The 27,709-nt window shown below is 36.7% G+C and overlaps 1 protein-coding gene across 2 annotated transcripts in view; it reads left to right on the plus strand.

Moving 5' to 3' along the window:
- Positions 1-27,709, plus strand: part of Atg13 (Autophagy-related 13) — a 124,075-nt gene that overhangs the window by 54,659 nt on the left and 41,707 nt on the right. For both annotated transcript variants that reach the window (XM_090379084.1, XM_090379085.1), the window contains one exon: positions 18,828-19,160. In XM_090379084.1, coding sequence (XP_090235210.1) covers positions 18,828-19,160 — 333 coding nt within the window. The remainder of the gene's footprint in view (positions 1-18,827; positions 19,161-27,709) is intronic.

A 27,709-nucleotide genomic window follows, 5' to 3' on the forward strand; every position in this document is an offset into this window, starting at 1 on the left:
TTGTCTGACCAACTTGAGTGGATACTATGATGTGATTACAAAGGAACTGGATGAAAAAAATAATTTTGATATCATATACTTGAATTTCCGGAAAGCTTTTGATACTGTTGCACGTGGTAGACTGTTGTACAGATTGGAGCAGTGTGGCATTAAAGGCAAGTTGCTACAACGAATAAGGGGATGGTTGAGTGGGAGATGGCAGAGAGTGGTAATAAATGAACACTGCTCTACGTGGACTAATGTTATTAATGGAGTCACCCAGGGTTCGGTGCTGGGCCCATTGTTGTTTTGTGTATTTATCAACGATTTCAATGAAGGTATATCAGGCTTAAATCAAAGTTTGCAGATGATACAAACATTGGCAGGGTTGTTAATGGCAGTAAAGACAGTATACTACTGCAACAGGAACTAGAAGTTAGGCAGATGGACTGAGAAGTGGCAACTGAAGTTTAACATTGACAAATGCAAAGTACTGTGTGGTACTACGCTCAGGGTAATTGTGCAGTCAGATATGAAGTTCTCTGAGCAGTGCAGATGGGCTGCCAGAGCAGGTCATTGAGTTTTGTCTCAATGATTTATAGGAATTTTGCTAGCAGAGATAAGGAGATGATTATCCCTTTATATAAGCAATGTTTAGGCCACACCTTGAGTACAGAGAAGGAGAACAAGATTGGTGATAGAAACAAAGGGGGTGCTCTTACCAAGAGAGGCTTAAGTTCTGCAAGTTGCAGCATCTGGAGACTAGGAGCGTGTAGGTGATCTGATTGAGGTGTATAAGGCCTTGAATGGTTTGAGCAAGCTCACTGCTGATGGGATAGTTCTGCTTGCTCAGATTAAGAACCTTAGTGGGCATAGATTCAAATTGAGGAAGGGCAGTTGTAGAATAGGTGTGCAGAAGTTTGCATTTTGACAGTGGGTAATTGATTGCTGGAACAGACTTCCATCTCTAGTTGTGGAAGTTGATAGCTTAAATAAATTTAATGCTGAACTAGCAAACATTTGGAGTGACCAGACGGGTGAAATGAAAGGGTTTTTTTTTTTTTTTGGCTAATGCTGTATAAGCTTGCTTTCATGCATTATATGCCTCAGCTAATACTAATATACCTACATCTTTGTTCACTTTCAGATGATAACTGTAAGCAGAGGTGTTTTTCTGTCATAAGCAGAAATGTTCTTGTGTCAACATTTCTCATCACACTATTGCATCCCATGTTTCCTTCCCTCTTCTGAAACCAAACTGTTTATAACCCATGTTACCCCTATCCTTCTTTTTATCCTTCCATTTAATAAATATTCTTAGCCTTATCTTTGCTTCATGCAGTACTGATATTGGAGATGCAGAATTTTAAATATAACAATTGCAATGTGTACAGAAAGGAGCGACATGAGGGGGGGAGGGGTATGCTTTCTTGGTTAAGAAGCACATGGATTCTTAAACAGTACAACCAGTAGACACAGATTGCCAACATAATATTGAGTCAGTGTGGTGTGACATAAACATTGGAAAAAGCAAAGATGAGAGTAGGAATATGTTACAAACAAATGACTGTGTTAAATAAAATGAACGACTGTACAGACAAATATAGCTGGCCAGCAAATTAGAATATCTTTTGTGGGTAGAGTGACAAGACTCCCTGATTTTTTGGGATTGGTCCAGTTTTGAGCATATTGTCGTGGTGTCCTCAGAAAAGGTTTGGGGACTGTTTTGTTACTAATCATAATGTGAAGTTCTTTTTCTGAACAAATATACGATGCTAAAATTAATAATATATAATTTTATTAATTTAGGCAATTAACATTACCATAATAAATAGCAACACTTGATATTGCTAGGACTTTATAATTAAGCATAAATATGAACTGTATGTTCCACTTGCTCAGGCACTACTCATTGACATCATGCCTCAAATAATCATGCAAACAGAAGCCTTTTGTAATTATTAATAAAATAGAATATCAAATACCGTATTTCCCCATGTATAAGACGCACCTTTTTTCGAAAAATTTGGGGTCTAAAAACTGGGTGCGTCTTATACAGTGGTTGTAGATTTTTTTTTACTTGCATTTCCCGCTTGTTGTGGTTGCACTCATTGTTTCGCACTTGTTACCAGTATATTAGGTTACGTTTTGCCACATTCTGCCCAGAAATGGCTCAGAAAAGATTTTCGTACAGTGCTGAATTCAAGTTCACTCTTACAAACTGGATCAAAGTGATCCAGTGTGTAAGAGTGAATGGAAATCGTGCTGCTGAACGTAACCTTGGTCCTCCTCCAACTGAGAAAACAATCCGAGACTGGCTACGGGAAGAAGAAACTACTGAAAACGCCACGGCAGAAGAAGGCCATTAGAGGCAGGTCAGCAAAATGGCCTAATTTAGAGAGGGAATTGAAGATATAGATTGAGGAGCAGAGGGCAATTGGAATTCCTGTGTCCACAAAGATGGTTCAGCATGAGGCAAGAAGAATTGCTGATGAAAAAGAAGTTACTGATTTCAAAGGAGGACACAATTGGTGCTTCAGGTTCATGAAACGGAATGGACTAAGCATGCGTACACGCACTAGACTTGCCCAAAAGATGCCTGAAAGCTATGAGCAGAAGGTCCTTGAATTTCGTTATGTCATTCAATGTCGGAAGACACGGTTTGAGTTGGGATAGATTGCAAATATGGACAAAGTCCCCCTTCAATTTGATGTCCCAAGTAACAGAACTGTTGATAAGAAGGGGGTGAAAACTGTAACTGTGAAGACAAGTGGACATGAAAAGAGCCATTATACAGTTGTTCTAGCTTGTTGTGCCGACGGAACCAAGCTGCCTCCTATACTGATAGTAGTAGTTCTGAAGTTTAACCTTGACAAATTCAAAGTACTGCATATGGGTAGAAATAACCCCAGAGAAACGTACCAACTGTGTGGTACTACACTTAAGGTGGTAGAAAATGAAAAAGACCTGGGAGTAATTGTGCAGTCAGATATGAAGTTCTCTGAGCAATGCAGACAGGCTGCCAGGGGTCATGGGGTTTTGTCAATGATATATAGGAATTTTGCTAGCAGGGAAAAGGAGGTGATTATCCCTCTGTATAAGGCAATGGTCAGGCCACGCCTTGAGTACTGCGTACAGGTCTGGAGACCTCATTTTAGGAAGGATGTAGATTTACTTGAGCGGGTACAGAGAAGGGCAACAAGATTGGTGAGGGGAATGAAGGGATCCTCTTACCAAGAGAGGCTTAAGTTCTGCAAATTGCAGTGGCTGGAGACTAGGCACCTGCGCGGTGATCTGATTGAGGTATATTAGGCCTTGAATGGATTGAGCACGCTGAATTCTGATGGGATCCTTCCACTTGTTCAGATTACGAACCTAAGGGGGCATAAATTCAAATTAAGAAAAGACAGATGTAGAATAGATTGTGCGGAAATTTGCCTTTAGCCAGCGGGTGGTTAATTGCTGGAACAAACTTCCATCTGTCGTTGTGGAAGTTGATAGGTTGAATAAATTTAAGGAGGAACTGGACAGGCATTTGGAGGGAATGGTGCGATTTTTTTTTTTTTTTTTTTTTTTTGGCTGATGCAGCATAAGCTCATACATTTGCTTTCTTGCATCATCTTTTGTGATTTTCAAACACAAAACAATGCCAAAAGAAGACATTCCTCGAGGACTGATTGTCCATGTTCATAACAAGGGTTGGATGGATCAGGATGGGATAAAGATCTGGTTTGAGAAAGTTTGGAGCAGGAAACCAGGTGGGGTCTTACGCAAACCTGCCCTATTGGTGCTTGATCAGTTCAGGGCACACATAACAAAAAATACAGATTGCTGCAGAGCAAAAAACAGAACTTGCCGTCATACCTTGACATCCCAGCTCCAACCACTTGATGTCAGCATTAACAAACCCTTCAAAGCTGACATGAGAGAGAGGCGTCTGTAACCAGGTGGGAAGGAGCAGCAGTGCGTAGCACACGCTTCTTGATTAGATCAGGGTTCGAGCCCGTCACCACCAAATACGGAGAATGCGGAAAGTCAGGGAATGGCCACCGCATATCCCAGAGCAATATGGCCTTAGTTGCTAATGCTCCTAAAAAAAAAAAAAAAAAAAAAAAAAGCTGACATGAGAGACAAATGGAACCAATGGATGAAGTCTTCTGGGGACAATTTGACACCAGCAGGAAGAGTGAAGAAACCAACTATAGGAGAAGTTTGTACCTGGGTGAAAAGATCCTGGGATAATATCAAGATTGAGATCGTTGTCAAGTCATTTAAGAAGTGTGGCATTTCAAATGCCATAGATGGAACTGAGAATGAGGCAATATATGAAGACACTGATTCGTCATCAGACACAGATGAGGACAAGCTAATGGATGGGAGTTTTGATAGTGATGAGTTGTATGAATTTTATGATGCCTAAAACTTGAGTTCAATAACTTTATGTAATACATTTTTTTTTTTTTTTTTTTTTTTTTTTTTTTTTCAAATTTTGGTCCCCAAGGTGCGTCTTATACATGGAGAAATACGATATTTTATTTTCTTCCCATTTGGTAATATGCCTATATGTAAATGCATTTATAAGGAACTATTTGAAGGAGAGGACATTTAACAAAAAGAGATTGCCTTGATTATGCAGTTCAGTGCAGAATATACATGACAGTTTTGATTAGTGGAGACGGTGGGCATATCGATGTAGCTCATTCAAAATATGAGAAGCAAACAAGGCATGAATTAATGCCAATATACAGTGCACACCGCTTATTGTAATCACAGATAATGTTATCAATTTTAGTCCTGATCAGATGTATAGGGATTCATAGAAAAAACACTGTTTATTGTAATCCCTGCTTTAGTTTATCAATTTTTGTGCTTATTGTGGTTCATGCATGTGCAGTGGAAGTCATTTCATAACATCATGATTTGTTCTTGAACTCCAACATGTTTGTGGCTAGTTACTGATTTTGCTTTGTACATTTCATATGGGTGTCAGTGTTGTTACTCCACGAAAGAAAGTATCTGTACTCATGCCAATCCGACTGTTTGATGGTAAAACATTACCCCTTTTCTAATTCTTGATTTTAATATTTTAATATTTTCTCTATTTGTTTTAGCATTAGTATTAGTAGAGGCATATGATGCATGAAAGCAAGCTTATACATCAGCCAAAAAAAAAAAAAAAAACCCTTCCCATTTCACCCATCCGAATGTTTGTCTAGTTCTACCTTGAATTTATTTAAGCAGTCCACTTCTACAATGACCGATAGAAGTTTGTTCCAGAAATCAACCACCTGCTGGCTAAAGGGAAATTTTCACACATCTGTTCTGCAACTGTCTTTCCTCAATTTGAATTTATGCCTCCCTCAGGCAATTAATCTGGGAAAGAGGAAAAATCAGATCAGATCACCTCGCAGGTGCCTGGTCTCGAGACACTGTAATTTGCATAACTTGAGCCTTTCTTCGTAAGAGCACCCCTTTGTTCCCCTCATCAATCTTGTTGCCATTCTCTGTACTTATTCTAGCAACTCTACATCCTTCCTAAAATGAGGCTTTACCACCCAGGTTACCGGGGCCGGTAACCTGGGTAGTAAAGAGAAACCCCCAGGGCCAAAAGGAGCCATCATGGATAAAAATAATTATCCACCCTTAGAGCCTTCATGCTCAAGAACAGAAACCTATATTGACCATAACTCCAGTCATGACTTAGGAAATGATCCAAAGAGACAGAAGACTAATAAGATGGAGCAACCCTGCCCATCGTTTTTAATTATCTGCTCCCTCACTAGTCAACCTATGAGCAAACTGTCTCCCTTCGTGATACAAAAACATCTGGAAGGTACTGCAGGATCTCCAAAGACTGTTAAGAGACTGCAATCAGGAGACCTATTAGTGGAAACTACGAACCACAGACATTCGGAGAAACTTTTGCAGATCACACTTTGCTGGCATTCTGGTAAAAATTCCCACACAACCCTAAATTCATCTAAGGGTGTGATATCCAGTTGGGACCTTTTAAATGTCACAGAGGAAGAAATTACCCGAGAGTTGCAGGACAAAACATATAGTGACTAAAAGCAGATTATTTACTTTGCCGCATCCATCTGCCAGTACATTCCCAATCCTCTAAGATGTTATAAATGCCAAAAGTATGGCCACTCTAAAACCATATGCAGAGGAGTTCTTGTCTGCCCCAATTGTGGGTCCCCAGATCACAATCAGAGTGACTGTTCAGCTACAAAAATGATGTGCCCGAACTGCAAAGGTTGACCACCCTGCAATATTCCAAAACTTGTGAAAAATGGAAAACTGAGAAAAAAATTGTAAAATACAAGATTGAGAATAAAGTCAGCTACCAAGAAGCAAGAAAACTAGTTGCACCTCCTCTAAACAAAAATATTACCTATGCTATAAAAAATACCAAACAGTTTCCACTCAAACAGATATCACAGTTCACATTAACAAATCAATTTCTGACTGGGCTAGAACTGTCCTCTCTGAGCAACAACCAAATATGCATAAACAACAACCCAAACTCTCAGACCAGGCAAATAATACTCCTCTGACAATACCAGTGGCATCTTCTCCTCCATTGTGTGCTGCTACGTCTGATATTACAAATTTAAATGCAATGAAAAGTACCCAGGACACAATCATGGATACAGATGGCTCATCTATTCAGGAAAATCCAATTTTAGAAATCCATGCCGAAGAAAAAGAAATGGACACTGGTCGGCCAGTTTTCTCCAAAAAAGATAAACCAAAAGTAGAACGTCATAAGCTAGTCACCTTCAAAAAAGCAGTCAGATATAGCTCCATCAATTAAACACAAATAATACCTTGTATTTTGCAATGGAACTGTAGAGACTTTCGTTCCAACACAGACGATATCCATGATCTAATTAACCCGTATTCTCCATTTGCTCTTTCTCTTCAGGAAATTTACCTAACTTCACAAATTTCTCCTTCAATAAAGAACTGTTGCCTTTATTGAAGAGATCATAATACAGCAAATGCTGCCCATGGTGGTGTTGCAATCCTAATAAATTCAAAAATCCCAACTAAGCATATCCCACTTCAAAGTGAAATAGGAGCTGTTGCTGTTCGTATAACGCTCCATATTTCAATAACACTTGTGTCAATCTACTTGCAGCCAAACCATACTTACTGTTTAAAAGAACTTGAAGACCTCTTCCTACAGATATCTCCACCTTTCTATATATAAGGGGACTTGAATGCGCACCACTCCTTATGGGGCGCCATTAAATTAGATAGATGGGGTCGACTCATTGAAAGTCTTTTAGAGGCACTAAACCTCGCGATATTGAATACTGGCATGCACACTCACATTCAGCTCCCAACTGGACATACTTCAGCAATAGATCTCTCCATTTGTTCTCCAGTACTGGTCCCGACCATAAAAAGAGTGGTATGTTATAAATGACCCTATGGACAGTGATCACTTCCCAATCATATGCAAGGTATTGATAGCACAGGCTCCTTTAACTAAACCCTGGACAAAATTTCAGTCGTAAATCTCTTTCTATGAGAAAAAAAGTCTGTCTCCAGCCTATTGATGATGTGATAGATTACATCATGTCGCATCTCCTAAATGTGGTCAAAGATACAATACCATTATCAAATCCCCCAGGACGAAAGCATTATAATTATTAGTGGAATGAGGGATGCACAAAAGCAAAAAATAAAGCCTGGAATTTGTTTTGGCAATATCCAATCACAGTCAATCTGATAAATTATAAGAAATTAAGGGCAAAAGCACGTTTCATACAGAGGCAAGCCAAAAAATAATCCTGAACCCATTTTGCATCAACAGTTAACAGAAATACTGACAGCAAATTAATTTGAAAAAAAAAAGACAGCTTTCTGGTAAGTTTCCAACCATACCTTCTCCAGTCCTCTCCTGGAATGGGCAAGATTTGTCTTGTCCCTCGGATATAGCTGATGCTTTGGACAATACTTTGGCTGAAATCTCAGCAACATCAGCTTAATAATACATCTTTCCAGAGAATCTGCTCAGAAAACTTCATATATGCCTGCACAATTACCCAGCCCCGGGTGCCAAGCATTTCCGTGACCTGCTTGGCACCCGGGGCTGGGTAATTGTGGTGCGATTATGGGGCATTTACGGAGCGTTTTTTCTCCCCGGCGACTGAGTTTTCCTTTGTTTCTCTTGTATTCATTAAAAATTTCTGTTAAGTAGCTCTAATTTCTTAAAAGAAATAAGAAGAGAGCCCAGAAGAAGGAAAACAGTAGAGAACAGTATTCTATTAACTTGCAAACCGCCCTCATTCTACCATATAATAAACCTCTACAATATTCTGAACTTTTCCATGCCATTAAAACAGCTCATAATGGTGCCGGACCAGATGGGATCTATTATGTCATGCTGCAATATCTTGATGACAAAGCTTTATGCCTCCTCCTGGTCTTTTACAACTGTATTTTTTTTAGAAAATATTGCAACTTCTTGGCACCACTTTGGGATTCCTGAAGCCCAGAAAAGATCCCCCCCCCCCAATAGCTATAGACTGATATCTCTGTCAAGCTGCCTCAGCAAAATCCTTGAAAAAATTGTCCACAGTAGACTTGTCTGGATCAGAGTCACAACATCTAATGAGCAATAGTCAACATGGCTTTCGACAAAACAGGTCATGCTTGGATCTCACGATCAAGGCTGAATTTGCCATTTCGCAATGCCTTCATTAAACATGAACATCTAGTAATGGTTTCTATAGATATAGAGAAGGCTTTTGACACCACCTGGCAGCATGGCATACTTAGTGATCTTTATTCTCTCGGTCTACGGGGCAACCTTCCCATACTTGTTCAGAACTTTCTACGCACTAGATTGTTTCAAGTAAGATACAAAAATGACCTCTCTACAACTTTCATTCACGAAGGTGTTCCTCAGGGATCACTACTGAATCGATACAGCTCTTAGAATCGATTCCATCACTAAACAGCTTCTAAATACAGTTGAGTCGTACCTTTATGCGGATGACCTTTCTATTTTCTGTCATTCCCAAAACATGAGATCTATTCAAAGGCAGCTTCAGATATCACTTAATAAAATACAACAATGGGCCAGCCTTAATGGCTATTGACTCTCAGCAGAAAACAGTTGCTATCCATTTTTGTAGACTAATGCAAACTTCATCTGGATCCTGAACTTCAATTTTCCAATGTCTCCATCCCAGTCACTACTAACATCAGATTTCTAGGACTAATCCTTGACAACAAATTAAATTTCTTAGACCATATTAAAAATGTACATACAGTCTGTCCTCGTATAGCAAGATAGTTGCGTTCCTAGAAATCCTCGTGCAATGCAAAATCGTGCAATATAAACAACGGGCCCTATGGGAAAAGTGGGGTTAGGTGCCGACCACCCAAGATTGAACACACATTTGGAACCAAAACATTACCAAACACAATAAATAATCGGGCAATTTTAATCGTTATAAAATACTTACGTATTTTATAACAATTAAAATACGTAATAAAAATATTATATTATAATAAAGTATTTTTTAATACTAAAAAAGTATTTTTTACGAATAAAATGCGTATTTTATTCGTAAAAAAATTATTATATTAAATAAAATAGTCGTAATAAAATACTTACGTATTTTATAATACTTATTACGTATTATAATTTATTATACGTATTATAATACGTATATTATTATACGTATTATAATTTATACAGTACTTACGTATTTTATAATACATAAGTACTGTATAAATTATAATACGTAAGTCGTAATAAAATATTGCTAATGCTTTTGCTTCTATCGTAAGCAAACTTGCTTTTTGTTTGATTTTCTATCCAAACAGATGACAGCCGTTCCATCTCTTCCAATTCTTTGTGTCTTAATCTAATGGATTTTAATTACACTGAGTTGTTTTTATTTTCTCTGCATTCTTTCTAATTCTCGGCGTTGCCTGATTTAGGTCTATAGCACGTGCAATATCACATGGCCTTTCATTTCGCTCAAAGCGTTTCACAATTTCATATTTTTTCTCTATCGACAGAGGCGGACAGAAGCCTTACGGGGGAAACCACGGTGGGCTGGGGGCCGGTGTGATTTTGGCCATAAACCGTAGTATGAGGCCACTATAAATTTTCCCTGTTAAGAATTTTTGATCCAGTCCGCCTCTGTTTATCGATATTGCTTTTATTTTTCTCTCTGAATCTGCAGTGTCTTCACCAGGACGTTTCCTTTTCACACCTTTAAGTATTTTACTCATTTTTAGGGAATAAAGCACAATTACACAATGAGGAGGCACGCTTGATACACATAAACAAAGCTGCGCGCGTGTAGCAACTGAATAAACAACACCGTAAAGGCCGAGATACACTATTAACACCTCACATTTTACTAAAGCACATTTCTGGGAGTTACTACCATAAAACAATAAAAACAATTTACAGTTGCGTTTCTGCTAGTGAAATCTGTTATAAACTGGTAGTAAACTCCATCTAATTGCATTTGCTATTATATCGATAACTGGAATTGTGTTGGTTTTTACGTTATTATGGTGAAATGTGTTTCCCCTTTACTGATATAAAAAAACATAAATACATTTTCAAAATCTTCTTCATTCCTATCGTGTTGCGTTCAGTTGGGGTGATTCCGTGTTCGACTGCCATTTCTTGTAAACACAAAGGCGAATCGTGTATAAGCGAATTCGGTTTGTGTTATATAAGATAACGTTCTCCTATTTATAAATCGTGTATGATCGAATTCGTGTAATGCAAATACGTGTTATACGAGGACCGACTGTACTGCCTGTTTAAAAAAATTAAATATACTCAGAACTTTATCCACCCTAACATGGGGTGCAAATCATACCTCTGTGCTTCAGTTATACAGGGCATTAATCAGATCCCGTCTCGATTATGGTGCTCCTGTCTATGATTCTGCCAGAGCATCTGCTTTGTGCTGGCTTGATCCAGTTCAGCATAGTGCCTTGAGGATTGCACTTGGGCTTTCAGAACACCACCAGCACATAGCCTCTACATTGATGCTCATGAGCCCCCACGGACTTTACATAGGAAAACACTGTTACTGAAGTATGCTATCAAAGTACAAAATTGTGCCTTGCATCCAATTCAGTCATACATATTCAATCCACCATTAGAAAACCTTTTGCAGAAATAAGCCTAGCATAATAAAACCAGCTGATCTCCGCCTTCTCGAACTGATGCAGGCTTGAGATTTTTCCATTCGTTCTGTACAACAGGTAATAACATGGACTCCTCCTCTACCGACCTGTGACACTTACCTCTGCCAATGGGGAAAAAATATTCTACAAGCATCAAATGTGAAATAACTTCATGAAGTTCACACCCACAGATATATTGATTTTTCTCCAATTTATACAGATGGCTCTAAATCCAACTCAAATGTTGGAGCAGCAACAGTGTTCCGAAATACCACTATTTCAGCCTCCCTTCCACCTGAATTCAGTATCTTCTTAGCAGAATTATATGCAATTAAACTGGCCTTAGAAAATCTCTGTTCTGACTGCTCATTAAAATTTGTCATTTACACTGATTCTCTCAGCTCAATCTTAGCATTATGTAATTCTTCAGATAAAGTTCACCCTGTTCTAAACGAAATTAGAAGATTATTACTGCAGATTGAAGAACGCCCCAACTGGTCACCTTCTGCTGGATTCTGGCACATTCTGAAATTTCTGGTAATGAACTGGCTGATAAAGCTGCAAAAAATCCAACTACCTTAGATTTAACCAGTATCCCTATTCCAGCATCAGACTATGCACAAATCATTCATGTCGCGTGCTTATCAGAATGGACAACAAGCTGGCACTCATAAACTAATAACGAACAGGATCCCCAAATTTGGCGGTCCAGTGTCTGTACATCTAGATGAGAAGTAGTAGTCCTTTCAAGAGCAAGAATAGGTCATATACATCTGACCCACCTTCATTTACTAACAGGAGATGATCCACTGCAGTGTCCACATTGTTCTATAAACCCGACTGTTAAACACAATTCTCAACCTCTATAATTCAACCTTGCTATCGTTGGTTAATCTTCGGAAACCAATAAATCTAGAGAATCTTATCGGTGACAATGCAAATGTTTCTGAATTTTTCAACTTTCTGAAGCAAATTGGAATTTTGAATCATTTATGATCTCAGCCTTTTCTGACGTTATGAAAACTTCTCATGTATTCCTACAATAAATGAATAGGTGCATTATAGCCAAAGCAGCTTTTAAAAAAAAAAAAAAGTAAAAGTGCAGCCATTATCAACCCACTGCAGGATGGAAACCTCCTCAACAAATCATGCTGAGGAAAATGGACCATAATCTGCCACACTGGTCCGGTGCGGGTTGGCAGATCGACCATATTCAGCAGTCAGGGGATTGAACCCCAGTCTACTCAGAGGTGTGCTACTGCACTCCCACTCCTGACCACTCGGCTGTGGAGGCCAAAGCAGCTTAAGCGCCATCAAACCCCCATAGCAACATAAGCACAATTACCCCCAGGTCCTTTTCATTCTCTACCACTGTCAGTATAGTACCACACAGTTGATACGTTACTCTGGGGTTACTGCTTCCCATATGCAGTACTTTGCATTTGTCAATGTTAAACTTCAGTTGCCACCTCTCAGCTCATCTGCTCAACCTTTCTAGATCCTGTTGCAGTAGCATACTGTCATTAGTGCCATTAACAATCCTGCCAACCTTTATATCATATGCAAACTTAGACATTAAGCCTGAGTTTTTAATGGTTTGTATGAATTTCCAGAAACCTTGTGACAGTTTCATTTTATTGATGATTTTCTCAAAGAAATAGTGGACAGTCAAATTAAAGTACTTTATATTGCTTGATATTAGTGCTTTCTCTTTCTGTGCTTCCGCCTTTTTAATATACACATTGCCACTCTGCATCAATAAATAACGCTGAAAAGCAGCATTCTTGATCCATCAATTATTGTTATCACTTTAATTGAGTCCTGAAGTAATCACAATAAGTGGTGTCCACTGTATTAAAATTTATTACGTATATATTTTTACTTAAATATACATTGTTGCTCACTTTTATTAAAACCCTAGAATTTTTTCATCTTTCTCATCAGCAGAAAACTTCATGGAATTCGTGGGAGTTAAGTTTGTGTGTTTACTTTTTGAATTTTCAAAAAATTACCAAAAAAGCAGAGTAGTCTCTCAAGCTAAAGCCAAGATGCTGGATTTAGCTTGGAAGAAGGAATAGATGTTTGAAACGTGGCTCTTCATCAAAGCTTGCCAGCATGTCCCCTGATTCATTGGAAACGATTCTGAGCATGTCCAGCAAGTATTTTGAATTTTTAGGTATATTAATGGTGGGGGGGGGATTTGAAATAGGATAAATACCACGGCTAATCCTGGGTTCTAAATATGTCCTTATAAACAAGTTTTATAAGACCAAATGGGACATGTCCAGGAGATAATTTTTTATGACAATTAAGAGATATTGACAATTATAAGAGATACTGATATAACTGATGGATATCAGATGAACTGATAATCATCAGTTATATCATCAAAATATTCAGGATGATAATAAATTGTCAGAGAATACCAGAGCCCAACAGTAAGTATTAGTGTATTTTCAAGTTACTGAGGGATTAGGCTTGCTAAGGCAGATTACATTGTTCGGCATCAATTTCCTCCCTGAAATAATTTCAACAGAATTTCGTAGGTTATTGAGAATTCTTGTGGGTCCTCAAATCAAACTGCTATTCCAAAGTGAGGAATTCACTATTAAATTAAAGGCTAGAGAAATAACAGCCTGGAAGGCATTTAAAAATGTCTGCTGGAACTTTTTAGGTAATAAAAAATCAAAAAATTACAGTGAAATTGTGGATAAGCTCATTTTAGCGTACAGAGAGGTTAGATGCAATATGTCATTAAAGCTTCATTTCCTACATTCCCATTTAGACTTTTTTGGGAGGGGTCTCCAATGAACATGGTGGAAGGTTTCACCCAGATATTTCTCAAATGGAAAAAAGATAACCAGAAAAAATGAAATCCAAATATGTTGGCAGACTACTGTTGGAATCTCGTACAGGAGACACCACTGGACAAAAAATGACAAAATAAGTGTTTTGTTATCAGATAAATATTTTTGTAAATAGAATAAGGCTAATTGCAATTGTACTTTAACACTGACAAATGCAAGTTATGCAGCATTTAGATATCAGTAATTCTGCAACAACATACCATTTGGACATCACGAAACTCAAGGGAATTCATAAGTAAGAAAGACTTAGGAATAATTGTATAGTCTCAGTAGTCAGTGATATACAGGAACTTTGCCAGCAGTGATAAAGAGGTGATTATCCCATTTTATAAGGAATTGGTTAGGCCACATCTGGAATACTGTATACAGATTTGGAAACCTCATTTTAGCAAGGACATAGATCTGTTGGAAAGAGTGCAGGGAAGTGCATCAAGATTCAGTGAAGTTACACAAAAGAATATTCTTACCAAGAAAGACTAGGGTTTTGTATATTCTAGTCTCTAGAAACTAGGCATCTGCATAGTAATTTAATTCAATATTATAAGGCTTTAAAAAGGGCTAAGTAAACTTAATGCTAATAGTATCTTACTCATTCTCAGATGGCACACACAAAGCAACATAAATTTAAACTGAAAATGGTTGGTTGCAGAATAGATGTGTAGAAATTTGCTTTCAGCTAGGGAATAATTGATTGTTGGAATAAGCTTCCGTTGTTGTAGATGTAAATACAGGCAACCCCCGTATAACACGGTACTTCTACAACATGGTTTCACTTTAACACGATTGATAAATTGCGGCAATCCTTGCACAACACGGTACTTCTACAACAAAGTTTTGCTCTGACACAGTTTGAGAACTGCTGGAAATCTCGCATAACACTGTATTTTTGAGCTTTTGTGCTGGAAAAACCCTGCTATTATGTTGGATGTAATTTTCAATGTTTCCATTCCTTTTTGTGAATCCCTGCTGTTGACTCGCTAGTTGTTATCGCCTTCATGATATTTTTCTAAAGCACATTTCTGGAGATCGCTACCATAAAACAAAAACAATTTGTAGTTTCTGGTTTACTGGTCTTTTCTGTTAGTGTAATCAATTATAAACGGGTAGTAAACTCGATCTTCTTACATTTGCTATAGTACCAATAGCTGGAATTCTGGGTTTTCACGTTATTATCGTGAAATATGTTTCCCCTTCCATGAAATATTCAATCATATAAATAAATTTTCAGAAACTCATTACTCCATATTGTGTTTGTTGCAACTCGTGCGTGCCATGTTCTTTGTTATTACCGTATTTCCCCATGTATAAGACGCACCTTAATTTTGGGGCCCGAAATTTGAAAAAAAATGTATAAAAAATTCAATAACATAAAGTTATTGAACTCAAGTTTTATTCATCATAAAATTCATACAACTCCTCATCTGTGTCTGATGACAAATCACTGTCTTCATATATTGCCTCGTCGTCAGTTCTATCTATGGCATTTGAAATGCCACACTTCTTAAATGACTTGACAATGATCTCAATCTTGATATTGTCCCAGGATCTTTTCACCCAGGTACAAACTTCTCCTATAGTTGGTTTCTTCACTCTTCCTGCTGGTGTCAAATTGTCCCCAGAAGACTTCATCCATTGGTTCCATTCGTCTCTTCTGGCAGCTTTGAAGGGTTTGTTAATGCTGACATCAAGTGGTTGGATCTGGGATTTCAAGCCTCCAGGTATGACGGCAAGTTTTGTTTTTTGCTCTGCAGCAATCTTCTTTGTGTTTTTTGTTATGTGTGCCCTGAACTGATCAAGCACCAATAGATTTTCAGCACTGTACGAAAATCTTTTCTGAGCCATTTCTGAGCAGAATGTGGCAAAACGTAACCAATAGGGCAGGTTTGCGTAAGATCCCACCTGGTCTCCTGCTCCAAACTTTCTCAAACTAGATCTTCATCCCATCCTGATCCATCCAACCCTTGTCATGAACATGGACAATCAGTCCTCGAGGAATGTCTTCTTTTGGCATTGTTTTGCGTTTGAAAATCAGCATAGGAGGCAGCTTGGTTCTGTCAGCACAACAAGCTAGAACAACTGTATAATGGCTCTTTTCATGTCCACTTGTCTTCACAGTTACAGTTTTCATCCCCTTCTTATCAACAGTTCTGTTACTTGGGACATCAAATTGAAGGGGGACTTTGTCCATATTTGCAATCTGTCCCAACTCAAACTGATGTGTCTTCCGACATTGAATGACAAAATGATGAAATTCAAGGACCTTCTGCTCATAGCTTTCAGGCATCTTTTGGGAAAGTCTGGTGCATGTGCGCATGCTTAGTCCTTTCTGTTTCATGAACCTGAAGCACCAGTTGTGTCCTCCTTTGAAATCAGTAACTTCTTTTTCATCAGCAATTCTTCTTGCCTCATGCTGAACCATCATGGACACAGGAATTCCAACTGCCCTTTGCTCTTCAATTCATGTCTTCAATTCCCTCTCTAAATCAGGCCATTTTGCTGACTTGCCTCTCATGGCCTTCTGCCGTGGCGTTTTCAGTAGGGTTTCTTCTTCCTGTAGCCAGTCTCGGATTGTTTTCTCAGTTGGAGGAGGACCAGGGTTATGTTCAGCAGCACGATTTCCATTCACTTTTGCAAACTGGATCACTTTTAACTTGAATTCAGCACTGTACGAAAATCTTTTCTGAGCCATTTCTGGGCAGAATGTGGCAAAACGTAACCTAATATACCAGTAACAAGTGCAAAACAATGAATGCAAAGACAAGCGGAAAATGCAAGTAAAAAAAATCTACAACCACTGTATAAGACACCCCCAGTTTTTAGACCCCAAATTTTTCGAAAAAAAGTGCGTCTTATACATGGGGAAATACGGTAATTGCTTATAATTTTTGCTGTTTTAAATTTTACAACCAAAAAAAATAAAAAAAAAATCAGTGAACAGAAATATCAATTAGTATATATGTATTAATTAAACTATGTATGTAAGCATAAAGTTATTTTGCTAACTGGAAAATATTCTTCAGATTTTCACATCATTTAAAGCGGGGGTCCACTGTATTTTGTTGGGAGATCCCTGGGTTCGGTTCTGTGCTATTGAACTTGTGCTTGTTTGAAATCATAAAAAATAATTGTGACTTCGAAGAGAGCAGAAGGTACATGAAATCCAGATGCTTCAGAAAAGATTGTGCTTAGCATCGATGAAGAGGACGAAAATTTAAATGAACGTACATTATCTGACATATAAGTATCACAGTTTGTAAGGTACGCTGTTTGTTCAGCTGTTACTATTTAAGTTACTACTATTATAAAAATAAAGTTTCCGATAGTTATAGAAAAAATGGCATATTTTTGTTAGCCTTTGCAACGTAACCCCCTTTTTGTACATGTTCTTAGTCCCATATAACACAGTTTCGTATTACGCGAGATTTTGTAGGAACCAAACTACTGTGTTATATGAGGGTTACCTGTAGTTCGAATAAATTTAAAGAAGGTTTGGATGAATTATTAGAAGGAATAAGCAAAATAAGTTGGGGGGGGGGGTTGCTGACTGTATATACTTTGCTTCCTTATATTGTTTTGCTAATATTTATCCCGAACTGTGAAAATATATAATGCTGAATATTTGAGCAGTTTCCATGCTGCCCTTAAATTTCCCACCTGTGCACAGTGCATAACCACATGCTTGCTGGGTATAGTATTATTATTCAACAACCAGAACAACAGGATTGTCTTCAATTAGAAAAGGGGACAGTTTGTGATATTCATTCTGTTTATAGAATAAATAAAATAATGTAATTATTGCAGATAAAAGCCAAAATACAATGGTATGAGCATAGCAAATGGTGAAAATACCTTGTTAAAATCAGTTAGTAACAAAATATATTGATTCTAATATGAATTTTTTTTTTATACTAACACTGAGTACCAGTAATACAGACATTGTTACTTCTCAAAATAGATCTCTATCAAACATTGCTGCCATCTTTCTACTAACTTTAGAATGCCACAACAACTTTATTTTTGTTTCTTCAAAGAAACTTTCTGGTTTTTGTCAAAATGAGAATTGTATAGTTTGATGACATCCTTGTTATTTTAACCTTTTTTTTTTACCACTTAAATCTTTTAATGATCCAAAAGGTAATCAGGAGGCTCAAAATCTGGACTATGGTGAGCACCTCCCGTTTTTGATCCTTCAAGGTGTCACTTCAGTGGAAACAGATGCCTTTGGACTGGTTTCACAACTGTTTACATATTTTACACATTTTATGACCTTCTGATTGAAAACTTTGCACAACATAGCTTTAAGTTTTTGATTTCACATTTTCATTCAACAGAAACTTTATAACAATGCACTGCTCAACAGAACTTGGCTCCTCTTTTTCATACATGTTGAGTACTGATTAATCTTGCTGTGTCTTCTGTACCTTGCATCCCTATAAGACATTAAAACAATTTTATTCATATTTCATCCAGTGTTATATATTCCAGAAATTCAGCCAAATGTCCTCTAAAAATGCCCTAAGAATTTAAATAGGAAAACATTTAAAATTTTCATCCACTTTCATGGGTTTAGGACATTCTCATAAACTGTATGAAAATCCTAGCAGGTGCTACTGAAAACATTGCTGTCAGAGTTTGAGGAGAACCTTCAGTTTTTTGTTGAGCATATATTAATATGCAGAGGGTGGCCCAATTATTAGAATTGCTGTAAAAAATTCAGATGTTTCAGTGTTAAAGTGCACTTATTTTTCCTCAATGAAAATTTTTAACCATGATAATTTTGTCTTTTGTTTTTTATAGTTCAATTTGTCTATTCATGATTTACCAGAGGTTCATGCTGAAATTAAAAAGACATTGACTGGCCAAGTTCCTATGGTTGGTTTTACTATGTGTGTTGAAATTTCTTTGAAGACATCAGAAGGTGATACACTTGTTCTTGAAACATGGATACTTGATATGAATGAACAAAGAGATATGAGTGTCCGGATAATATATACTGCCTATAATCGCATGAGTTTGATGTTGAAGTCCTTAACTGCTGTTGCTCGGATCACCCCAGCACACAAATTAGCTACCCGCCAAGGACCTGATTCTTATGTCATATGTTATAGAGTCTATGTAGGAAGCCCTCAGGTAGGACAACATTTTTTTTTTTTTTACATAGATTTTATGGTGGGTTTTATAACTAAACTGTATCATATTGGGGCCCTGTAAATAGAAACCACTTAAATTTGGAAATAACAATATCCATAACACATGGAAATATAAAGGCACAAAAAAAAAAAAATAATAAAATAATAATTAAACTGACACCAGCATGAAATTGATGTTCTATGCCAGTGTCATCACAAAGTCTAACCTCCTGCTAATCTAATCTGCTGTTTAATTTTTTCCCCTAAACATAAAAAGTAAGGAACAACTGCTAAACTAATAAAAATATTAATTCTGTAAACATTTTATTCTTTCTCACTCATAATTCTATAGAAATTTTAAATGAGAGAATATAAAAAAATTAAATTAGGTTGTAGGAAATAGATATTTTTTTGAATATAAATAGTAACTCATGAACAATGGAAACACCATGGGAACTAGACTGTAAACAGTCTTTAGGTGAAAAGGATGGACTTATTGTATTATATAAATCATTATTAAAAGATTGGTGTACAGATCATTCAAAATTATGGTCATTGCATTTCCAAAATAGCTACTCTCTTTCATTTTTTGCACTCAATCTTGGAATGGTACTTTGATTTCATGCATAAGTAGGCTACTGCAAAGGAGTCAACACATTGTTTTCTTAAAGAAGAGTAATCTTGTTGTATATTCAATTGGAAATAAGATTAAGATGTTAAAGCTTTTGTTGCATGGTTTTCCAACAACCTTTTTGAGCTGGGATTGAAAACTACGGGATTAAGTTAATCTGGACTGGGGAGGGCAGAGATAATTCAACTTTCTTCTCGTTATTGCTGAATTAGTTAGCCACTGGCAAAGATTGTTTGACAAAAAATTCTTTTCCTTCCATCAAATTGGAAGTAATTGGAAGTAATAAAGGGGTTCCGTTCCAAAGTATGAAATATATAAGAAAAACTAGTCTAAAATTCTGTCTATATATGTATTATATGTACCTTCATAATATGACTACATAGACAGTACATAGTGAAATGCAAGCATATGGCATCGAAATGAAAATAAGAAACAATTTAATATTAAATGTAATATTTATTAGAAATTTCGAACAAATCTTTCAAACCAGCGCCTTTGCTAGCTAAAAAACTTATCCCGCCAGTGCTATCACCAGTTTCGCTCAAGTGTTGATAAAGGAGTTTTGCCTTTTCACGAATGATGAGTGAACTTAACGGAATTTTATTTTGAGTTCGGTCTTCTATCCACAGATTTAAAGCCTTTTCCATTTTTTCTAATTTAACATCACGAGTTACAGAGCAAATTTTTGAAGCAATTAGCGCGTTTTCATGGACACTACGGCGGATTTTTCCTTCCGATTTCTTGATTGATCGTACCCTTGACTCATTGATTTTATGTTTTGCCACTGAGGAGACACTTTCACCATTAAAAATTTTATCTAATAACTCAATTTTATTCACTAATGTCATCACCTTCTTTGATTTTTTTCACATTTCTCTTGTTATTCGTAGCCATATTTTTGTAGGGGTTAGAAAGATCTTGTCCACAATAAAGTCACTTTCTTCCGTTAACACACTCGAAAAAGTCTGTTTTTACTGCAAAACGGTAGATTTATCACTTTTGTAAGTGTATCAATTTATAAATTGATAAATTTATTCAATTTATAAGCATATAAATTAAAAGCAAACGACGAAACCTCCCATGACAAGCGCATAACACATACTGAACAAGGATTAGCGAGAAACATCCACGCTCGCGATTTTGTCACCCCTCACCCACTGAGCGCTGTTTTGAGCGGGAAAGATAATTTTAGCCATGCCCATGTTTTTTTATGGCGGAAAATGTTCACGGCGCTTTAAAATTCGCATTTTTTTTAGGTTTCATTTTATATTAAATCAGCGATTGCGAATACAGATACCACGAATAGCGGGGGTTTACTGTATCTGTAGGGGGTTTACTGTTTCTATTGTAGCTACACCTTGACAGGTGTAGCTACAATGGAAAAAAATAAAAGCAGATTACCTATAAAATTAAATAAATAAAATTAAATGAAAATATATAAATGGTACTTAATGCTGCAGTTCCTAAGATTTTAACTACGGACTTAACAATCCCAGACCGGAATCTATTTTTACCTTTGTCTTGGTGCATAAAAGCCACAGCTGCTAATGCGCCAGAAAAATCCAATCCAAAACAATCCTGGACTGCTCAAGCACCATTGAATTCCCTTCTTCCAATTACTTTTTGCTGTTCTTATAAACTATATCTTATATCTTGTGCACGATTAGGCTGGCCAAAAGCAATATTCAAGATACTATTTTTCTGCAATCACTTCTTTTTTTCTTCTACTACAAAGTTTAGAGGCTTTCTACACTACTTTGTTTGTCTAGTTATCTTTTTCCTTTGCTGCCTCATTTGTTTAATTGCCTACTCTCCCCCGTCACACTTGTACATTCACTTTGATCAATTCACACCTCTTCCCCCTTATACTTGGGGTTACTTTAGCCATTATAAATATGCTGGGAACTTTCGCCGAACTTCTTTGGTCTCTGTTACAGCCCTTTTACGTTCACTTCACTTGGCAGTTCAACAGTAAGTTGTCATATCCTGATTATTCTCTTTCGTCCCGATATTTCACTTTCTTTTTTAATATTTGGGTAGGGCTGATTGCTATTTTTCTTTAACTGGAATCAATTGGTTTTAAATTTAACTTTATTTTTACACTTTATTTTAGTATTATTTTGGTTTTGGTTTTTTATTTCTTTTTGGTCTCTGTTGGGTCGACTGTGATGTATACATTTGCCCACATTTTCTGGCTGCTATGTAGACATCATAACAGCAACGGCGACCTTGCTTATTGCTGTGCTTCCTTTGGTTTTGGCTGCCGACCCTTGAAAACATAGTTAAAATCTTAGGAACTGCAGCATTAAGTACCATTTATATATTTTCATTTATCAGGCACTTAATTTTTTCCATTGTAGCTACACCTGTCAGATCAGCACTCCTACTCATACACTTATATAATCTATTTACCTATATTTCATTATGGTAGCTGGGCACTTCTGCTATTACTAGCAGTGTCCCAGATCCATAATCCACTATTATATATTATTATTAAATGTTCCATTTTATCATTACAACCTATTATTATATAATATGTATATGTATATATTAAATGAGTAGTGTGGTAGTTAATCATTAATACACTGACTTTAATGTACTGAATTAATATACTGTATTTGTGGACTAGTGCTGTTGCAGTGGCAATGGATACACAATGTCCATAATGCATTGTAATGCATTATAGAATGATAATGATTATCATACTATAACCTTCCTTACAATATATTAATACGATATATATATGTATATACAGTCGAACTTGGTTATAAAGAGCATGAAGGGACTGACAAAATTTCCTTGTTATAACCATTGCTCACTATATCACTATCGGTGATGAGTTAAATCTACCTCCTATTGTTTTTTTAATTCTGAATGATTTGATAAAAAGATAGATTCAAAAAGCAAAAGAAATATTAGAGAGAAAAAAATATTAGTATATATCTACATATTATTTGTATTTAATATGCTTTTATAAACTACAATACACTTAATACTAAACACAATTTCTTTCTCCATAATTAAAAACAATACTGATTAATAATAAGCACTATTTCGATTAGTCTTTTTATTTATGAATCTTAAAATTGTTTTAAAGATTTCACTTTCCAGCACTTCTTTGCGTAGTGAACCATTGAAGCAATGCTTCATCAACATTTTTAACCTCGCACTTTCTAATTTTTTTTCTTTTTTTTTTTTTGGTTATGTTCTTTTCCAGTGCCAATATGTAAACATGTTTATTCTTCCACAATGTCAATACTGTTGAAGAGGACAAAGTAAACTTTTTACACACTTCAACATTTTTTGCACCACATTCTAACTCATGAATAATTTGAGTTTTTTGCGAATCGAGACACTTTCTTTTGTTATGTTTTCTTATGTTTCCGAAGGAAGGGTTCATTTCTAGCTGATTTTACTGTGACCGTAAAAATTACAAGCTAATGCCAATGCACTATTGTATAGTCCCCATCCCCAAAAGGACACGGTTAGGTCATAACCCGGCCCCTAAGCCAATGCATGTGGTCATAAAAGCTAAGTCGTCCCTTTCATTTTTGTCTATTCCCAAGCAATTAAGAATGTTTGCATAGTTACCAAATTTGTACGGTATATCCTTGTAGTATGCTCGTTATAACAGTGAGCGATGATTGTATAGGAATACGTGTAAATTAAAATCATTATGGCTTTTTGCTCATTACAGCTGTGATCTCGTTATTTCCATGCTCGTTATAACTAAGTTTGACTGTATATAGATATATTTAAAACAGACTCCTCATGGGATTGCAGCAGTAAAACTGGCATTAAAGCAGTTCCAGGCATAATTTCATCAATTATACAGACTCCCTGAGTACAATACAAACCTTAAAAAATGCCAAACGCCACTCACATCCATCAGTTAGATCCAAAACATATTGTATACCTTATGTAATAAACACTAGATCAGATTTTGTTGAAATTCCAAAACATAAAAAAAATGAACTGGTGAATATAGTGGTGAAAGCTGAGTAAAGAAGAAATGTTAGCTATTGTATGCATTGCATTGCATTTCATTCAGACACATTAGCAAATAGTAATAATACACTATTTATATTTTTAAAAAGCAAAAAAGCAATGATTTTTATTTAGCATTAGTAGAGGCATATGATGCAAGAAAGCAAGCTAGCTTATACAGTATCAGCCAAAAAAAAAAAAAAAAAAAAAAAAAAAACCTTCCATTTCACCCATTTGCTCCAAAAAATATCCATTCGCTCCAAAAGTTTGTCCACTTCCTTGAATTTATTTAATCTATCAACTACCTGCTGGTTAAAGGCAAATTTCTGCACATCTGTTCGACAACTGTCTTTCCTCAATTTCAGTTTATGCCCCCTCAGGTTTGTAATCTGAGCAAGAGGAAGAATCCCATCAGCATTGAGCCTGCTCAATCCATTCAAGACCCTATATTCCTCAATTAGATTACCTCGCAGGTGCCTAGTCTCCAGACACTGCAATTTGCAGAAGTTAAGCTTTTCTTCGTAAGAGCCCTTCTCTGTACTCATTGTAGCAACTCTACATCCTTCCTAAAATGAGGCTTCCAAACATATACACTATACTCAAGGTTTGGCTTGACCATTGCTTATGCTTGAATAAGAGCATTTTGTTTCTGCACATCCCACCATATGTCTTATCATTCCTCCAGTCAGCACATGGCAGCAAACAGTATTCAGTGCTTCAGCTACAATATCTGGTATTTGGATAATGTGAATGTATGAAAAAAATGAATTTTCAGATTTCTGTTGGTCTCGTTTTACTGAAATTTGGGAAGGCTTTTCAAAAAAACCAAATATAAAATTTCACAAGCCATCCACTGAGAATTGAGTTATTACATGCATATGGAACAGACAAAGAAATAATGGCCAGATTTTAATATAGGTCTGATTTTAATAAAATGTGGAATGGCTTGATAAGTCTACCTAAGGAATTTCGTCAAAATCCCTCCACTGGGAGTCTAGTTATTACATGCAGACAAACAAACAAACAAACAAACAATGAAATAATAAATGTTGGATTTCTGTTGGTCTAATTTTAATAAAATTTGGGATGGCTTGTCAATTTTTTCTAAATGGGCTAAATATAAAATTGTATGAAAATCCACCATTAGGAGTAGAGTTATTACATGTGAATGGAGAGACAAATGTGCATGTTGAAGACAATAGGTGCTGCTGGCACTCAGCTTTGGATCAAGTATAGTTTTATCATTCTTATCTACTCAGAAGAGAAGTCACACCCTAGTGCAGCATCTGTTTAATTCATTAAAACAAATCCAGACTATACAATATAAAATGTGCATCATTTACACAGACTCTCTGAGTACATTACAAAAACGGATCAAGTTCTCAATAAATATATGCTGTGACAGTAACAATACAGCATATCCTTGATGACTGCCCAGGTTTTAATATAAAAAAGTAAACTGCACAGTTGTGTGAACAATATATACTCAGACAATTTTTAAAAGATGATGAAGACAAAGTTTCAAATATTTTAAGTTTATATAGGCCATTCAGCTATACTGAAGTCAATGTTACAATTAAGAATCTATAATCCAGATGAATTGATTTAAATTGTCACAAAAATATAGGTACCACGGATCACATACTTTGAATACAAATCAATCCCTAGTTTTAATACTCGGGGAAGTCACAAAAAATGTACTGACATGTGTATAAGTTGATATCAGAAGATGTGCTTCAAAATGTGCATAGCCAGTGCTGCCCAATTTTTGTTTTTGGCATTTCTTTTAGCATATGTTTGTTTTCACCAGTTTCTCAGATTTTTCAAAAATTTCAAATTTGTGGCCTCTGTAAGATTACAGGTGTACCCCGCAGTTATGACAGGTTAGGTTCCGGACCTTTGTCGTAAAGCAGATCACTACCTTTTTTCGCTCACTAATGCATGTGATGTTCAAAAGTCACACAAAATTAAGCATAGCACTTTCCGTTAACACTGCAATTAAATATTAATGCAACAACTTACAAAGTCGTGAAAGAAAGTCCCTCCGCTCTGTATTTAGATAAAGTCTTGTGACCTGCAAACATAAAATGTGAACACTTTGTTTGGCAACATTAAAGGGATGAAAAAATTAGTAAGAGTAAAAGATAGGAAAATTTAAAAAGTAGAAGGTTGCAGATACGATTGATCATTTTAAAACCTCACTTTTGACAAAATAAATGATAAAAACCTGCTTCTGCATGACCTCAATACATTCACTTTGTCTGTACACTCTACTAGGTGTACATTATAAATTTTTTAAGAAAAAATAAATGCACAAGGCATAATAGACTACGAATTGAAAAATTCACTACAGAACTATCAGTGATATTTCACAATACTTCATTCATAGTAGTGAACTACAACAGTAGTATGAGTGGCATCGATTTAATTGTATCCCGTATTGTGACTACCTTCATAACTAGCGCACTATGGCCCTAGATGCCGATGCGCCTAAAAAATTCCCAAACAAACAAACCTTCACAATGAGTTACCAGGATATTGCACTACCTCGAATAAGTAATGCTTCACCAATGGAGAAGACTATTGTTACTTATTCTCGGTGGATACCACCATCCAGACAGCACTGTTTCGAGGCTTATTGGCATATCATCGGTGGGTGGGGTACCTACCTGCCCACCAATGATAGGAGTTGCTTACTCCAGGTAGGAATCTGCCTGGAGTAAGAACTCCATGCCACTCAAAAATTTTCAAGTAGCATGAGTTGCAAAAGTGCCACATATGATTGTTTGCCATTCCCAGCAATCAACTAGTGGCATGCATCATATTGTATAGAAGTTGGTACTATATAAACAACCTTAAGGGAAAGAGAATGATAATTCAGTGGCAAAGAGTTTTCTCCATTTGGATGAATATGTATCGGGTAAGCACATACATACAAATTATGCATTCCCTCTTCACGTAGGTTGACCTTTGAATTTCTTCAAACTCACTTATGAAACTACTTGTCGAACTACCTGTGAAAGCAACTTTTTTCAGGCGTCTCCGTAGCCAGGTGGGAAGGAGCAGCAGTGCGTAGCACACGCTTCTTGATTAGACCGGGGTTCGAGCCTGTCACCACCAAATACGGAGGATGCGGAAAGGTCACAGAATGACCACCGCATATTCCAGAGCAATATGGCCTTAGTTGCTAATGATCCTAAAAAACCAAAACTCGCAAACTCGCAACTTTTTTCAGAAATGAACAACTTGCTGGCTAAAAGAAAAGTTCCTACAATTTGAATTTATGGCCCCTAGTTCTGGAATTCTTTATAACACTGAAAATTCTGCCTCCATTCATTTTACTAACCCCTCTCAGAGCCCTATTAACCTCAGTCAGCTTCTCTCTAAGGTGATTGAGGGTAGTCCACAAGATCTGTCTTTCCTCGTGCAGTCATCCTTTTGTCGATCTCGCCACGCAAATTGCATTCTTTGGACCCTTTCAAGAAGCTCGATGTCTTTTCACAGATGAGGTCTCCATACTTGGACACAGTATTCCAAATGCAGTCTTACAATTGCCATGTACAGTGGGATTATGACCTCCCTATCTCTACAGGATATTATTTTGAGAAATCATTGGTAGGACACCATGGGCTTTTCTGGCCTCCTGTTTACACTGCTCAGGAAACTTCATATCTGCCTGTATCATAACTTCCAGTTCCCTTTCTTCCTCTACTGTTTACAATTTGACCCCACCAAGAATATAAGTTATTTTAGAGTTGCTATTTCCCAAGTGTAAGACCTTGCATTTTGCCACATTAAAACACTTTTTTGGCCATTCTTGAATCCTGTACAAGTCATCCTGAAGGAGTGCTGCTTGGCACTGATCATTAATGACTCTCCCAATCTTTACATCTTATGTAAATCTTGACGTCACTCCCCCTTTATCCCTTTGT

Source organism: Mastigoproctus giganteus, chromosome 8, assembly GCF_048544385.1.
Source record: "Mastigoproctus giganteus isolate SK-2022 chromosome 8, ASM4854438v1, whole genome shotgun sequence".
Lineage (NCBI taxonomy): Eukaryota > Metazoa > Arthropoda > Arachnida > Uropygi > Thelyphonidae > Mastigoproctus > Mastigoproctus giganteus.